Source organism: Asterias rubens, chromosome 5 (genome assembly GCF_902459465.1).
Source record: "Asterias rubens chromosome 5, eAstRub1.3, whole genome shotgun sequence".
NCBI classification, from domain to species: Eukaryota; Metazoa; Echinodermata; class Asteroidea; order Forcipulatida; family Asteriidae; genus Asterias; species Asterias rubens.
This window is the reverse complement of record NC_047066.1, coordinates 3,773,382-3,790,282: the sequence shown is the minus strand read 5'-3', so window position 1 is coordinate 3,790,282 and position 16,901 is coordinate 3,773,382. Positions and strand designations below refer to the sequence as shown.

Genomic DNA, 16,901 nt, shown 5'->3' with positions numbered 1-16,901 from the left:
TCTTCGTCTGTTTTGATTGTCCAGCTCTGGACGTTAAAGGCTAACTTAGGACAAATATTAAAGATGTAAGGCTAGCCCCTAACTCGAGATAAGACTAGTTTCTTAAAGGCAGTGGACACTATTGGTTACTACTCAAAATAATTATCATCATAAAACCTTTCTTAATTACGAGTAATGGGGAGAGGTTAATGGTATGTAACATTGTGAGAAACAGCTCCCTCTGAAGTGCCATAGTTTTCGAGAAAGAAGTATTTTTCCACGAATTTGATTTCGAGACCTCAAGTTTAGAGTTTGAGGTCTCGAAATCAAGCATCAGAAAGCACACAACTTCGTGTGACAAGGGTGTTTTTTTCTTTCATTATTATCTCGCAAATTCGACGACCGATTGAGCTCAAATTTTCACAGGTTCGTTATTTTATGCATAGGTTGAGATACATCAAGTGAGAAGACTGGTCTAGGGTCTTTAAATCTTTGTGAAATCCACCGATGTGGACACATTTGGTATGGTGTACAGATCAGTTATCTCACTCTGTGTATTCCAACATTGTCCATACATTTATTTGGACTCTTCGAAGTTGCAAGAGAATAATGAAAGTAAGAACACCCTTGTCGCATAACTTTGTGTGCTTCGAGATGCATAGCAAAAGGCTTCAGCTGAAGTATTTTAAAATTTGAGTGAGAAGTTACCTCTTTCTCAAAAACTACGCTACTTCAGAGAGGGAGCCGTTTCTCACAACGTTTTATAACCAACAGCTCTCCATTGCTCTTTATACCAAGTAAGTTTTTATGCTAACAATTACTTTGAGTAACTACCAATAGTGTCCAGTGCTTTTAAACCTCCGCCATTAGAAAGTTTGGCCGTTGAACTTTATTGATCTACCATTCGCAAGTATCGAGAAAAAAAGTCGATTAATTACGGGGTTCAAAAAATAGCATCGGACGGACGTGAAGTTTACAGTCAATGAACACAAGAAATAAAAACCAATGAAGTGGTGAAGATTTCAAAGTCTTTAAAACCTCAGCTGAAGTTTTTAACAAATTTAACCCTTTACTGAGAAGGTTATGGCCTCCCCTATCACAGTCCAACAGACCAAAAATAAAGATTGTGAACATTTACATTCTGTTATCACCCGGACAAAATCAATCCACGGAATTACGATCGCTTGGGCGGCGTTCCGGCTCCCCCGAAGCGATATCTAAGCGGCGTATTAAGATGTTAGGAATATTGCAAGAAGATGCCAAGGCGGATGATTTAACTCTATATGCTGTGCATGTAAATCGGTGTTTAATCTTAAGATGAAAATCCCCGCTAAAGAGAGAGGATTGTTCAGGTGGGATGAAGCGAGTGGAACATGGCATTTGGTTGGGGAGGGTGGGGGGGGGGGGGGCACGGCAAGCTTGAATATATCATTTGGTTGGAGGGGGAGACGGGCTGCACGGCAAGCTGTCGTGGGGGTAGACTTGATTCAAGTCCCGTTTTCCAAGTGAGAGGTCCCCAAGAATATCACGCCAACTATAGCAAACAATCCGTATAGAGAGGTTATCCCGATAATGACAGGTTGGGGTATGCAGAGCATCACAAAAACAGTAGTTTTCTTGCGATGGCACGGGATTGGGACTTGAGTCAAGTCTAGCGTGGGGGTGGAGCGAGAGGAATTTTGGACGGGGGGGGGGGGGGGGGTTGTACGGCAAGCTCTGAGATTACAGAGACCTGGCTTGCCCAAGGGTAGAGTTGGCAATATAGGATTGCTAACTGGAATGCCGCCGATATTACATTATTGACGAGATGGGATAGATGGTCTTGTTTTCTTCCTGATAATGGTGATTGCATTTTTCTTTCTGGAGATAAAGAACTGGAGAGAGCGGGGATTTTTTTTAGGGTTTTAAACTCAGAGTTATAAACCGACTGAAGCCGATTGCAAAGCAATCCCGTGTAAATGTTGTGGTGAAAACGGTTTCTGATGATAAGATGGGATCTGTTGATCCGAAGTGATGATGTGTATCTGACCTGGAGAGCAAGCTCAACTGATGGGAAAGACAATAATAAATAGGGAGTGTTGATGTTATGTTCGTCAATTATAAAGATGATTGGAAAATTTGCAATGTGGGAAAACAACATAATATAGATTAAAAGGCACTGGACACCTTTTGTAAATGGCAAAGACCAGCATTCTCATTTTGGTGTACTCCAAACATTTGCATAAAAAACAAATCTGTGACAATTTGGACTCAATTAGTCATCGAAGTTGCAAGGGAATAATGCAAAGAAAAACACCAATTAAAAATGACAATGACATATTACATAATTCGCTGATGATGTTGATCGTTTCATGTACACGAAAGCGACGATGGCCTTGTGATCTTGAGAAAGGACATGACTTACATGTGTTTTAATAATGTTGTTGATTGTGTAATGAAGATGGCTAATTGAAAACAACGACCATGTCTTCCATTTCATTTAAACACGACAATGACGTACATGTCTTTTGGTGATATTGACATAGGAGAAGGCGTTAACTTAAAAGACACGATGCCTATGACAATGGCGAGTGACAAAGATAAAGGCAATGGCTATGGCAATGACGAGACGCTGGGTGCTCTTGATGACAAAGATATAATCTATGGCTATGACAATGACACTTGTCAATAGGAGATGTAACGATCTTTATGCCAATCGTTTTTCATGCCATCTTTTCAGCCACAATTTATAATGTATACTGTCAACCCAATAATACGCCAGCCAGTAACAAAAAATACGGATTGAATTGTTCACGAAAATTAATTCATCAGAATTTAAATTGGGTGAATTAGGGGGAAATGTCGACCATATGGAATGAATCTAAATATGAACAGTATATAGCATAATTGCAAGCAGGTTGTTTGTTCATATGTAGGTGGTGGTGGGGGAGGGGGAGGGGGAGGGGGGGCTGTTAATCAACAGCTACGATACTATTCAGCTCTGCGCGTCCCACACGATCTAATGCAACACCAAATCTATAAACCGCCCCGGGAGGACCGAAAAAAATAATTACAGCACATACAAAAACCCATGAATTAATGATAAAACCCGTGTGGAAGAAGTACATCATCGCTCGATGTTCCTTATGTTACATCCAGGCAGTGAAGAGGAGGGCCACCCCCCCCCCCCCCCCACACACACACCTTAAAGGCACAGCCGTCGATTTCACAAAACTCTTTCTAACTTGGGATTAATCTTGGGACTAAGGATGAGTTAAGATCCGTATCCATCGACGTTAGGACGCATTGAACCCATCCTAAGTTAGGACGAGTTACTCTTCCTATAACTCGAGAAAGTTAAAGTCACCTGGAAATATAATTTTTTTTCTTTCAAACATAAGAGTATATGCTTACGAACAATAACACAATTTGTTTAGTATTTGTTTGTCACGATTTATATGTTTACAAAATATATAAAGTTGTTTGGGGGGCTGACTCCGCCTACCCCTTTTGTGACGTCAATCGAGGCAGACTTTGCCTGCAATGCGTATAGTAAACACACGTGCAAAGTACATGTACGTCTAAGTCGTGAGTTGGTTCATTTCAAAAAGTGTTTTTCTGCATTCAGCAGCAATACACCTGGTCGGCAATGCCGGGAAAAAAAAATTTGTTTTGAAACGTACAAACTCACGACTTGGTCCGTACGTGTACTTTGCAATTGTGTTTACTCTATGCATTACAGGCAAAGTCTGCCTCGATTGACGTCACGAACAGCGCCCTCTCGGGTCGGGGTCTACTCTTAAATTTGTAAATAACATAAGAACTGATTTTTTTAAACCTTAGTTAACTGTTTATTCACATTCCACTCATCAAAACATATATTAGTGACAAAAGCTTTATTTTGAAAAAATACCACTTCCAGGTGACTTTAATCTTAGCGTGAAATCGGCTGCTGGACACTATTGGTAATTACTTAAGATAACTGTAACCATAAAACTAAATTTATTTGGTAACGAGTACTGGAGAGCTGTCGATAATATTAAACTTTGTGAGCAACGGCTCCCTCTGAGGTACGTAGTTTTTTAGGAAGAGGTAGTTTCTCACTCAATTGTTTTAAAGACTTCAGGCCTGAAGCCTTTTTTGTAGCTTCTGAAAGCATACAAAATTGTGCACCAAGGGTGGTTTTTCTTGCATTATTCTCTGGCAACTTCGACGACCAATAATTGAGTCCAAATGTTCACAGGTTTGTTATTCTATTCATATGTTGAGATACACCAAGTGAGAATACTGGTCTTTGACAATATTACCAAACGTGTCCAGTGTCTTGTAATGATAATAAATAAAAGACATTATTTAGATATCTGAAAACACTGTGCAACTTCTATGACCAGTTGAGCTCCAAATGTTCACATAATTGCTATTTTATGCATAACAATGTTAGGATTCACAGTTTAGAATACTGCTCTTTGACAAGTGAGAATACTGGTCTTTGACAATATTACCAAACGTGTCGTGCCTTTAATGATAATAATTAATATAGATTTTTTTTTTTTTACTGAAAGCCCACAAATTATTATGCGCAACTTCGATTAGAAATTTAACTCAAAATGTTCACATATTATTTTCTATTTTATGCATTTGTTGGAATACACACAAGTTAGAATACTGCTTTGACAACTACCAAAGGTGTCCGGTGGCCTTTAACAAGCTCTGTCACACACGGGAAGCTTTCAGGTTTTGTTTACCTAACATCCAGCACGTGTCCGAGCTAACCGATGAGCGCAGAGGGAGTTATAACTCAATAAGCACCTGCGAAAGCATATCATCATTGTGTCAAAGCGGAAATATAGCAAGGCCCTCCATCCCCCATCGAATTATTAAAACCCTCCAACTTTCTTAAGTCAAATAGGGAGGAACATTGAAACAAAACACCCCGGTTTGATGAGACGTATTTCTAACGCATGGGCCCTCTGGGTGTTACGTGCAGAAATCGGTTTTTCCTTCTTCTTTCGCTGAGAAGTTTCGTTTTCAGAGGAATACTCTGTCAAATCATGTCAAATAAAAGCAACTCAATTTAAAGGTCGTCCGGTTTGATATAATGAAGTCAGCTTAATTCAGTTCACCTTAAACAGTTTTATTTTTATTTTCATTTTTTTCCCCCCATTTTTGTTTTTAAATCTACAGGATTTTAAAGCATTTTGTTTTGCGTTACCGTTGTCTCATCTAAAGTGTGAAAAGCATGCTCTACATCTCAAGAAATACAATTTTTCTAGACTCACATTTCTGAAATGGGTAAATTTCACATTTTTGATAGCAATTTATCGCACTTTTTGTCAAGTTCGAGTTTTAAGGGATAAACGAATCTGTCTCCTGTTTGCGCATAAATGATAAACACAGTATCCCTTTTCGTTGGGTTTATGCACACAATTCTTACTTTGTTTTTCCAGAAATATTTCAGGAAGAAAAACAGCACAATTTTAACATATTTTTTGTAAACAACTTCAAGAAAAAATGCTGTATATTACAAACAAAAATTGAAAAATGAAAACTTTTAGTTAAAACTGAAAAGTTCTTAGTTCATTTCAGTTATTCTATATTGTTCTTCCAGTATGCATCTTCAACGCCTCATGTGTTAAATACACTGGACACCTTTGGTAATTGTCAAAGACCAGTCTTCTCACTTGCTGTATCTCAACATGCATAAAATAACAAACCTGTGAAACTTTGAGCTCATCGGTCATCAAAGTTGGGAGATAATCAATTCGTGGAAAATTATACTTCTTTCTTGAAAACTACGCTTTTTCAGAGGGAGCCGTTTCTCACAATGTTTTATACAACCAACCTTTCCCCATTACTCGTTACCAAGTAAGGTTTTATGCTAACATTTATTTTGAGTAATTACCAATAGTGTCCACTGCCTTTAGTAGTAAAAAAGGAACCTGACAAAGACAATGGTATACCAATCATTCGGGAGAAAATTGTGTGTATCATCATTTCAATGCTAAGGATTATCTCTAAGTATCACCATTAATCCATCTCACTGGATTTACTCAAAATCAGTTTGGACAAAATTCACAAGGTATATTTAAGATTGTACATAGACGGGGACTGGTGGAGAAACGTGCAATTATAATCTGTTAATTGCTTTAGAAGATTCTGAGTCACGAACCGGATTGTCACTTACTAATTCTTTTTACAAATTAACTTGCCATGTGTCAAGTAGGATTTGAAACTTTGCATGGTGGATATACGATATGGAAAGGTTTGCGGTAACGCCATGTAATGACTATCTCTAATGAGTTGGGGTGGTTCTGAAAAGAACCGTTGGTTTCAACTCGACGTTTCGATGTCATGTGTCATAGGACAGAAGGAATCCACCAAGAACCTGGCCTTCTGTCAAGGCCCTAGTGACGCTTGGACGGGTTCGAAGGTTTTGACAAAAGGCTACCAAGAACCATGGACATGAACCACCATTTCTTGGTACCGTTCTTGATGCTCGGCCAAAGGATTTTTTGTAGTACTTAACATTTTTGTTTTGCTCATCGACATTGGTCTTGATAACTAACTCAATTGAAGAACCGTCTTATTCCACTGTATTCCCATTTGGCAGTGTTTCTCTCACCATCTTTCACTTTCGTATATAGACCCCTGTTCGAATCCCAGACCGAAGCCTCGCATGCGAATGTATTTCCAGTCTCCACTATTTCCCCGGGTTTCACCTATTATTTTGGGGTCCCCCTCCTACTTATAAAACTGAACATTTCTTCACCATCAAGGCCTCCGGGTTACACTGCCCATCATTTTTAATGATCAAGAACATATTAAAGTTACAATACAAATTAACGGTATACGCACGTGGCGCGTGATGGGTCAACAAATAGCATTCTTTGACCTCTAGCCGAGGGCGCCCTTCTCAAATGACGTCATTTGCTTCAGATCAATTCAAAGCACGCACTGGCCGGGACCCAATTTCATAAAGCTGTTAAGCAGAACATTATACTGCTGAAAAATTTCTTTGCTAAGCGAAAAAACAGTCAGGCACCAGCCACAACAATGTAAACTTAATGTCGTTTGGGCTGGTAACCTGATTCTGCTAAGCAACACTATTCTGTGTTTAGCACATTGGACACTGTACGGCAAAAGTTTAACGCGCCAGCACCTTTAAGCACCTCGATCTTGGTAACACTCTCTGGGACGGATTATCTGTCATTTAATCGGATGATATAAAGGCTTACCACATCAATAATCTGGGAGATGGATAATCCCATGTAGACCTTGAGGGGTAAAGAGTCATTCTTGACCGGGCGGACTGAGAAGTTGTAATTCTCTATCAACATATTCAGGAGTTTGCTCTCCTCTGGTGAACCATCACACACTGCAAAAAAGAAAAAATGAGAGGAAAATATGTAATGCCCTAATTGTAATGGTTATTATTCTTTTACTTTTCGTTGCAATCTGGCCAGTCATTTTTCCCTCTTCATTTTTAAAAGAAAGCTTTCAAACTGAAAAATGTTGGCCTTAATTAGTTCATACTGGACAAAATTACTTTCGAACTGACAAATTTCATGAACAGACAATAACTGAGTTTGAACGGTGCCGTTGCGGACGTGGTTCACGTCAATAGAAAGTATCTTTGATTTTTTTTTCTCTTTCAAATCGTCCAATTATTTCATAATAGCCACTGTTGTAATGGTTGTGACATATATTTCCCGGTAGCTAGAAGCAGTTCAAATCCTATACTTTAGCAGCGGGTGCCACAACGATTCAGATGTTAAATTTGCTTCGGGGAAATTAATGAGTATTAATTTTGGTTTTGAGTTGTTTGAGGATGAAACCTCGATTTTTCATAATTTGCCGTTGTTGATGATCTCCCGTTCCCTGGAATATTTCTTCTGTCTAAGAAAACAACATGTCCACTCGGTAACCATAGTAACCGTCGCGCGCTTAAGGGTTAAGATCCTCTAAACCTCCTCTCACAAGGCTAACATGATAGTGATCAATAAATGTTATGGTCAGGAAACCAATTGTGGAAAGATAAATTGGCGTTTAATATCCGCCAAGAATCTCCCGCCATATCGTTGCGGTACCCGCTGCCAAAACATAGGATTCGAACTGCCTCTAGCTGCCGGGCAACCTCGGTAGTCTAGTTGGTAAGACACTGCTCTAGAATTGCAAGGGTCGTGGGTTCGAATCCCACCCGAGTAACATGCCTGTGATATTTTTTCACAGGACTCGGGAAAGTACTGAGTATACAGTGCTAACACACATCGGTGTATGGGTAAAAACCAAAATTAATATGGCTTAAACTTGGCACTCTTAAGGAGATATCTCTGAAGTGTCCTTAAAAAGGCACTAGACACTATTGGTAATTGCCAAAGACCAGTCTTCTCACTTGGTGTATCCCAACATATGCATAACAAACAATAACAAACCTGTGAAAATTTGAACTCAATTGGTCATTGAAGTTGCAAGAGAACCGTGAAAGAAAAAACACCCTTGTGCACACATTTGTTTGCCTTCAGATGCCTAATAATAGGCTTCAGGCCTGAAGTCTATTAGATAATTGAGTGAGAAATTACCTCATTCTCAAAAAACTACGTTACTCAAGAGGGAGCCGTTCTCAAAAATGTTTTATACCGTCATTGGCTCTCCAATGCTCAACACCAAGTATGTTTTAATGCTAACAATAGTTCCGAGTAATTACCAATAGTGTCCACAGCTTTTAAGATGGTGCGAGGTTTAATTTGGAATGCAAGGTCACTTGATATAGTATACAGCAACTGTAACCTGAAGTGACCTACTGACCACAGCTCTCTTATTATTTGACAGCTAGTCTTCAGACTTGACTTGGACTTATTTATCCACATTTCAACAGGGCTGTTGGATACACACCGTGCTGGTGTTAACAGATTGGATGGCCACTCGTGCCAGTTTAACTACTCTCTGACGAACCAATTGCGAATTTAAGTAATTACCCGAAGTGCTAACGTTGCAGTTTTAGATGATGTTGTGGAGGATATATAAAGTCCTTAGTGCAGTTTGTATGGATTTTGCCAAAAACAGTATTATTATTATTATTATTATTATTATTATTATTATTTTTTTTTTTTTTTTTTTTTTTTTTTTTAACTTAAACGATTTTTTTATGTAAGGACCTTTTGATCATTGCGTATATGAATTTGCCATAAATGACCTTTAAGTTCTGAGCAGAGGTTGTGGTGAATCTCTTTTGGTAATATTTATGTCCAACCTATCCCATTGTGGTGTCGTAAAGTTGTTGTTTATACACTCTAGTCAATTCTTTGTTCACCCCCAAAAATCATTTGTATACTTCTGTATTTTTTTGTTGCGTATTAACTGTCGTAAAAAATAACATAAAGCATCAACAACAGTGTCATAATAAATATGTTGTAAAACTGTGTGATGTAACGCATTAAACACCTTAGAAACATCTGAATCAAAAATTACCCTGATCCAGGTATCCTGGGGCCTGACCTTTGATAGTAACCCACATAAATGGGTCAACATGAAGCAAAATCTTTGTGAACATTCCGTTTGTTTTTTAAACCATAGGCCAGACCCATTGGGATCAGTATGATCCCGAATCTGTGTCACAATGACCCAGAAACGCCCAACTTGACGCATAATCCCAGCTAGAGTTCCATTTTGTAATAAATTTCCGGGTCATTTTGACAGGAATGGGACCCAGTTCGGGTCAATTCTGACCGGGAAGTGATTTAGAGTGTACGGTTTGGGGATTTAAACTTCCCACGTCCTTGAAATTTTACAGTTAACAAAGTGTTCATAAACTCCTGTCGAACCACTATCTGAACTATGTACACCGAACTTATGCATATTATACATTATGGAAATCATTTCACATGTTTATCGGTTCGCCTGTTTTATTGGCTCGTTCTTACCTTCCCTCTCAAAGTTTCACTTACGTGTGACTAATTGAACTTCTTACGTGCTAGGTCAAGCTTATAATGGTATTACTTGGACTTGAAAGAAGGGTCTTCGAAGGCATTAACAAACACCCTTTATTACATTAAAGTAAACCCAGAGTATAAAGACCAGTCTACTGGACGGTGTACCCTCGGGGTATATGAATTAAATGACGCACATTATGGTTATTTTGGCTTTACGTGTGCATCATTAATGGGCTGAATTGGAATTGCATCATTTAGCTCTAGTGTTAATAGTAGCGTATACTGTGGAACCACTCTGGCTCAATCCTCTAAACGCGCTTTGCAAATTGACACACTTGGATTGTGTGTGTTGGGGAAATGCAATTTGCTTGGGAATTAAAACGAGTATCTTTTACATAAACTGTGTAGAGTGTTAAGAGAAAATATCAGCATGGCCCGGGGCACTGTGGCTAGTATGCCTCCAATTTTACATGCAGATGCGTTAAGATTAATTGTGTCTATTACATTAGAAGACAGGATACCAGACTACTATGCCCTCCGGCCTTAGCTTGGTTGCGTGCTTTGATAAACTGGACAAACAACATGGTTATCTATAAATAGATCTTCTTTTTTGCTTGTATAAATACAATATGAGTTTTAGCTTGCTTTCAAAAAGGCCTTTTACAGTGGAGGATTTTAATATTAATGAATTTTTCTACCAGTGTAGCTTAGGAAGTGCAAGAATTAAAACTCGATATACTTTTACAAGAAACAATGTCATATTAAAGTGAAGCATTCTTTGGTATAGGTGTATACCTTAGTTTGTAGTGAGGAAACTTTCAGCAAAAGAAAAACAAACTTTGCAATGTGGAATACAATCAAAGTTTCTTCCGGTTCTTTTCAGAACCACTGCAACACATAAAGAGATTGATGTACACTGTGTCCATGCAAATCTCACTCTAAGGCAGTGGACACTTTCGGAACAGAAAAAAAGTAAAAGTTCACAGATTTACAAATAATTTACAAGGTTTACAGAAGGTAATGGTAAAAGACGTCTCTTGAAATATTATTCCATGAAATGCTTTACTTTTTGAAAAAAACATTAAAACAATTATCATGTTTCGACATCGAGAATTACGGATTATAGTAAACACATGTCATGACACGGCGAAACGTGCGGAAACAAGGGTGGGTTTTCCCGTTATTTTCTCCCGACTCCGATGGCCGATTGAGCCTAACTTTATACAGGTTTGTTATTTTATATATAAGTTGTGATACACGAAGTGTGGGCCTTTGGATAAAACTGTTTACCGAAAGTGTCCAATGGCTTTAACGGTAATTGATTTGATACTGATAGAATAGGAAGATCGCCAACACAGGGTTATAGAAAGTTCAGTTGTTAGAACGTAAACATGTTAATACAGAGATCGTTGGTTCGAGTGGCCACTCTATTATTTCTTTGTTCAACCCAATCAAATTAACACGATGATGACTTACTGAATGGCTGAACTTTGATTAATTCTTCTATAATATCAAACAATATCATCCATTATTATTCAACGTGACCCTTCTGATAATTAAATAGGACACAGTGTTCTGAGACAGGTCATATTTTGTTGGTACCAAAGCTAACTCGACCCAAAGTCAACTCGTACCCAATACATTGTACCCATGTCAACTCGTACCCAAGTCAACTCGTATCCAAATCAACTGTCACACAGGTTAACTCGTACCCTTATTACATTAGAGATCAATGCTTGATACCCAAGTGAACTTGGCCCAGGGTACTTCGTGCTCAGACTCTCGTACCCAAGTCAACTCGTACTCAAGTCAACTCGACTCGAACCCAAGTCAACTCGTACCCCCCCAACATACGTTGCATGCAGAGGACAAGTTTTATTGCTGCTTGAATTTACGATCTGTAAATGATGTTCTTCGCACTATCGTGACGATTACGAACTTCGTTTTACACATTTGATGTTCAAAAACAGACTGGATTTTAAACGTCAATGGGATTTTTGTCTTTAAATGTTTTGGAACATTGTTCTATAGTTTTATTTGGTGCAGCCCGTGGCTGCGTAATCATTTGTTCTGCAATAAACCATACCTACGCCAGTTTGGTATTGTAATATTTACAATGTATCAAAACGAATACAAACCCTTATTTGATTTGTTTGCTGTCAACCTACACCGAATCTCCCCAGTGTATTATATAGACCTTTGATATAAACACTAATAATGTTCACGTCAATCGCCTTAAGCGCGCGTGCCATTCTGTGAATCTTCCTGCCCCATATGCAATTCTATAAATTAATTATATATTTGTTTCCCGTCCTTGAACCTTCCTTGATTTCACCATCAGTAGGAGGGGACAAAATTTAATCAAATAAAATATGTAGACATCAGGGGTAGGTGGAGTGGAGACTGAGACCCTTTTCGAAATTACGGCTTCGGCTTTGGATTCGGCTTCAGGTTCCGTCCTCTCGTCTGAAGCCCTGAGCGCCTAATATACGCACATCACGCGCAGTTGTCAAAACAACCGCGGGGCCAAGCTAGCCTGAAGCCGAAGCTGAAGCCGTCGTTTCGAAAAGGGCCTTAGTCTCCTTACCAGTGTCAGCCACTGGTCAGTGTTATTGGATTAACTTTTCTAGATATCATAGTTATGAATTGTGTATACCTCTGTAAGGCGGTCATGAGGGCAAGCTAACGCGCCTGTGGTATATTAAAACCTTCTTTCTGTCACAGATAATGTGAAGTTTATTGCCAGTTGTTTAGCTCTGAGTCTGATCTGAGTAAACGGTAATTCTTTGCTTGTTTGTATATTTTTCTAGTTCTTTTTTGAACGTCATTTGCACTGAAATCAACTTGATTCATTAATTAATTCATTTTGTATTGAATAAACAATATGAAATAAGAATTATTTGAATAAAAAAATTATTATACACATAATCTATACTTACGTAAAAGATGACAAATGAAATACACGTAGGCCTACATTAAAAACTTTACCATCCATAATATTTAAAAATTCACAGGTGGAAATTATAATAAAACTAATCATAAAAATTATGCCTTGTGGGCCAGTGCTCAATTAATTTATTAAAGAAATCAAATTAAATTATGACTAATTTATTAAACACCATTTTCAGGTTTTTTTTTCTTCAAAAACCCCTGATACAACTTTATTGAAAAATTGGGCCAGTTGACCTTGTTTCTGAGTAGGATTTCTAAGTTAAAAAAAAGAAAAAATTTCCCCGAGGGTGACTTTATTAGAGCGACGGTCAAGGGTCTGGTGCTCGGACCACACCGGCATCCCCACGAGGCCAGTGTTGACGCGGAGAGGGGAAACGCGACCGCTTTATCTTGCCACACACCGCCTGGTGTGCAATCGCCAGCAAATCTCGCTGCCGTGCCCCCGGGCGTGTTTTAGGCGGGATGCAATCTCGACGATGTAATATCAAGCTAAAAGGGCAAGAAGACCTTCCCCTTCAGCATAAAACATCCGATCTATATTGGCAAGAAGGACTGGAGTTGGGGAGAGATTTCATATAAGGAGTAGAAAATACTCTAATTGAAAAGTGCTCACATTTGGCTTTAGCGACGAGTAGATGGTTTTTACCGCTTTAGTAGCTGAGATAAAAAAGGTGTATATGTGTTTTTTATAAGAGGATTTGGATTTCGGGATTACTTTTTTCAATGTGTACCGCTCCGTCGACTGAAACATATGGAGAACTGAAGCAAGAATAGATATAGACTTCTTGAAGCATGGATGAATATGTTTTTGTCAGAGGATACAATGTTTCAGTTTGTATGGAAATGGAACAGTGGGTTTTATGAAGATACGTGCGGAGAGTTGGGTCATGGATCTCCACCGGCTTTATCTTCTGATGTTGCCGACATTTGAGTCACGTTCCATGTATGATATGTAAATAATAGATGCCGTTTCACATTCTAACAAAAGGGACCAGACTATTGTGCCTCGATCCAGTCTCGGTTGTGTGACGTTGGTTTGAATCGGAAGGATAGGATGCAATGGTCGTATGAGCAAAGATTAACCCTGAGAATTGAAATTGATAATGTGTAAAATAGTACAGTTCATGTAGTAGTACAGTTTTAAAGGCAGTGGACACTATTGGTAATTACTCAAAATATTTATCATCATAAAATCTTTCTTGATTACAAGTAATGGGGAGAGATAGATGGTATAAAACATTGTGAGAAACAGCTCCCTCTGAAGTGACGTAGTTTTCGAGAAAGAAGTAATTTCCACGAATTTGATTTCGAGACCTCAAGTTTAGAATTTGAGGTCTCGAAATCAAGCATCAGAAAGCACACAACTTCGTGTGACAAGGCTGTTTTTTCTTTCATTATTATCTCGCAAATTCGACGACCGATTGAGCTCAAATTTTCACAGGTTTGTTATTGTATGCATATGTTGAGATATACCAACTGTTAAGACTAGTCTTTGACAATTACCAATAGTGTCCACTGCCTTTAAGTCTGCATCAAGTCGCCACTTTTCTCATTGTGCCCCCCCCCCTATACCTAAAATGCACTCATTTTATCAATCGGAGAATCTTACTCGTATGCACATTCAAGAAGTGTATCAAAACTACTTATACCCAGACTAATGCGCTGCATTCTTTATGTATTAGTGGCGCTATATACATTATGTATTGCAAAGTATGTATATTTATTAATGAGTGACATGCTGTTCAAATAAGCAGAGGCATGTATGGGGAACAGCCTTAGACATATAGACACAAACAAATAAGCGAAGACAAAATAAATAGACTTGACAGTTATAGCATTTGGTACAATGACAAAAGAAACCTGCCTAGAGTTGAACATAACTTACAGGTCTTGTCTCACTGTCCTGCAGTCAGTGTAATTTGTCTGTCTCTTAGATGGGTAAAGTCTCCAACGAAGTTTGGATAAAAATGTAACACTGCTGTCAGCATTGTTAAAACACCTGCAGCCGATTTCACGAAATGCTAGGATCAATCCTAACTCTAGTTAGGACGAGTAACCCGTCCTAACTTACAATGAGTTCAATGCGTCCTACGTATTTGGATACGGAACTGAACCCGTCCTAAGTCCTAAGATTAATCCTAAGTTAGGAAGAGTTTGGTGAAATCGACGGCTGACTTGTGTATGGGTTTTTTAAGTACTACATAATGAGGTATCAATAGCCTATACAACAACATGTGTGTATCTATACGTGCTAGGTAGTTAGTGTTCTGTTGAGAACTTGTCTTGCTTTATATTTTACCACCGCGGAGTAGATTTTCGGTTTGGGTTAGAAAATGGCAAAAGGTCAGGACTAACATCTTTCTTGCTGGCAGTGACGCACATCCGGCTTCAAGGTTTGCACACGACTCAATAACGGGCAACATACTCCGGAAGCGCGTATGTGAAGTGGCGCGTTGTTCAAATGTAATTTAGCCCCACGTGGAAATCCAAACATTCCACTCAACATGACATGTGTTCTCTAAGATTGTGACTTTGGAACGTTCTCGATTCGGATTTATGTACGTATATGCGACAATTGTAAAAGCTACCTGGACACGTGTCAAAGTCCCACTTGGTGTATCCCAACATGTATCAACTAACAAACCTGTGAACATGTGGGCCCAATTGGTAATCGAAGTTGCGAGAGAATAATCAAAGAAAATATACTAATGTTCCAAAAAATGTGTGTGTTTCATATGACCGAGAAAGGCTTCAGGCATGAAATCTTTTTTGGATTCAATTATTTTAGTGTGAGCTCTTTCTCAAAAACTACGTTACTTCGGAGGGAGCCGTTTTTCACAATGTTTTAACGAAAAACAGCTCTCCGTTGATCGTTATCAAGTATGTTTTATGCTTATAATTACTTTGAGTAATTACCAATAGTGTCAATGTCCATTGCCTTTAAACCTGAATAAAGATTGTTAGAACCAGCGGAAGAAACAACACCAATATGAGAAACTAAATCAATTGTGGTGTATCCATATTGGGGATACACTGCCTCCCCCCCATACAGCAGTAAATTTAAACTTTCTTCTTGATTTAAAGGCAGTGGACACTATTGGTAATTATTGGCATAAAACCTCTCTTGGTGACGAGTAATAATGGGGAGAGGTTGATGGTATAAAACATTGTGAGAAACGGCTCCCTCTGAAGTGCCATAGTTTTCGAGAATGAAGTAATTTTCCACGAATTTGATTTCGAGAACTCAAGTTTAGAACTTGAGGTCTCGAAATCAACCATCTAAACGCACCCAACTTCGTGTGACAATGGTTATTTTTCTTTCAATATTATATCGCAACTTCGGCGACCGATTGAGCTCAAATGTTCACATGTTTGTTATTTTATGCATATGTTGAGATACACCAACTGTAAAGGCTAGTCTATGACAATTACCAATAGTGTCCAGTGTCTTTATAGAAACTGCCAGAAGTTTATCCAGCCGTGGAATAAAACATATCTTCTATACCACTTGCCATTGATATATAGGGAACAAGCAATGAGTAACAGCTGCTCTACTAAAATAACCCATAACGTACCTTATCTCGACTCATAGGAAGCAACTAAGAATAATAGTCTTGTCACCATTCCTTTTACTCAACTCGAACTTCACCTCAAGTTTATGTTTGAGCGATTATAAAGCACCGGACTTGCCACATTATGTCAAATTCCCCCCGCATGCAGTTTTCAATCAATCTGGTATTGGCAAAGTATGTCCCTTCAGATCAACCTTTCTGAAATATTGATGGGGCCGAGACCAGCTGTCATTAGTGATGAATAAACCGTCCCCAGGTAGCTACCCACAACTGCATAAATGTGCCAGGAGATCGATCATATCTTGTTGATTCCGCTCAATACGGAAGCGCAAACGACACCTTTTCTTGATAACGCCAGTGGCAATGCTTATATCGAATTGAAGACTAATAAAGTACCAAGTATAAAACCTACACATAAGACCGCCGAATAGTAATAGAGTTGAAAAGGTTTTTCATTACGTCAGGTGGTAGCCTCAGTACATGTATGAGC

At 38.7% G+C, this 16,901-nt stretch overlaps 1 protein-coding gene across 1 annotated transcript in view; it reads right to left on the bottom strand.

The window, feature by feature from the left end:
* LOC117290373 (neuronal acetylcholine receptor subunit alpha-3-like) overlaps positions 1-16,901 on the bottom strand; it is a 52,247-nt gene that overhangs the window by 20,013 nt on the left and 15,333 nt on the right. Inside the window, exon 2 of the mRNA XM_033771734.1 lies at positions 7,194-7,333. Within this exon, the coding sequence (XP_033627625.1) occupies positions 7,194-7,333 (140 nt within the window). The remainder of the gene's footprint in view (positions 1-7,193; positions 7,334-16,901) is intronic.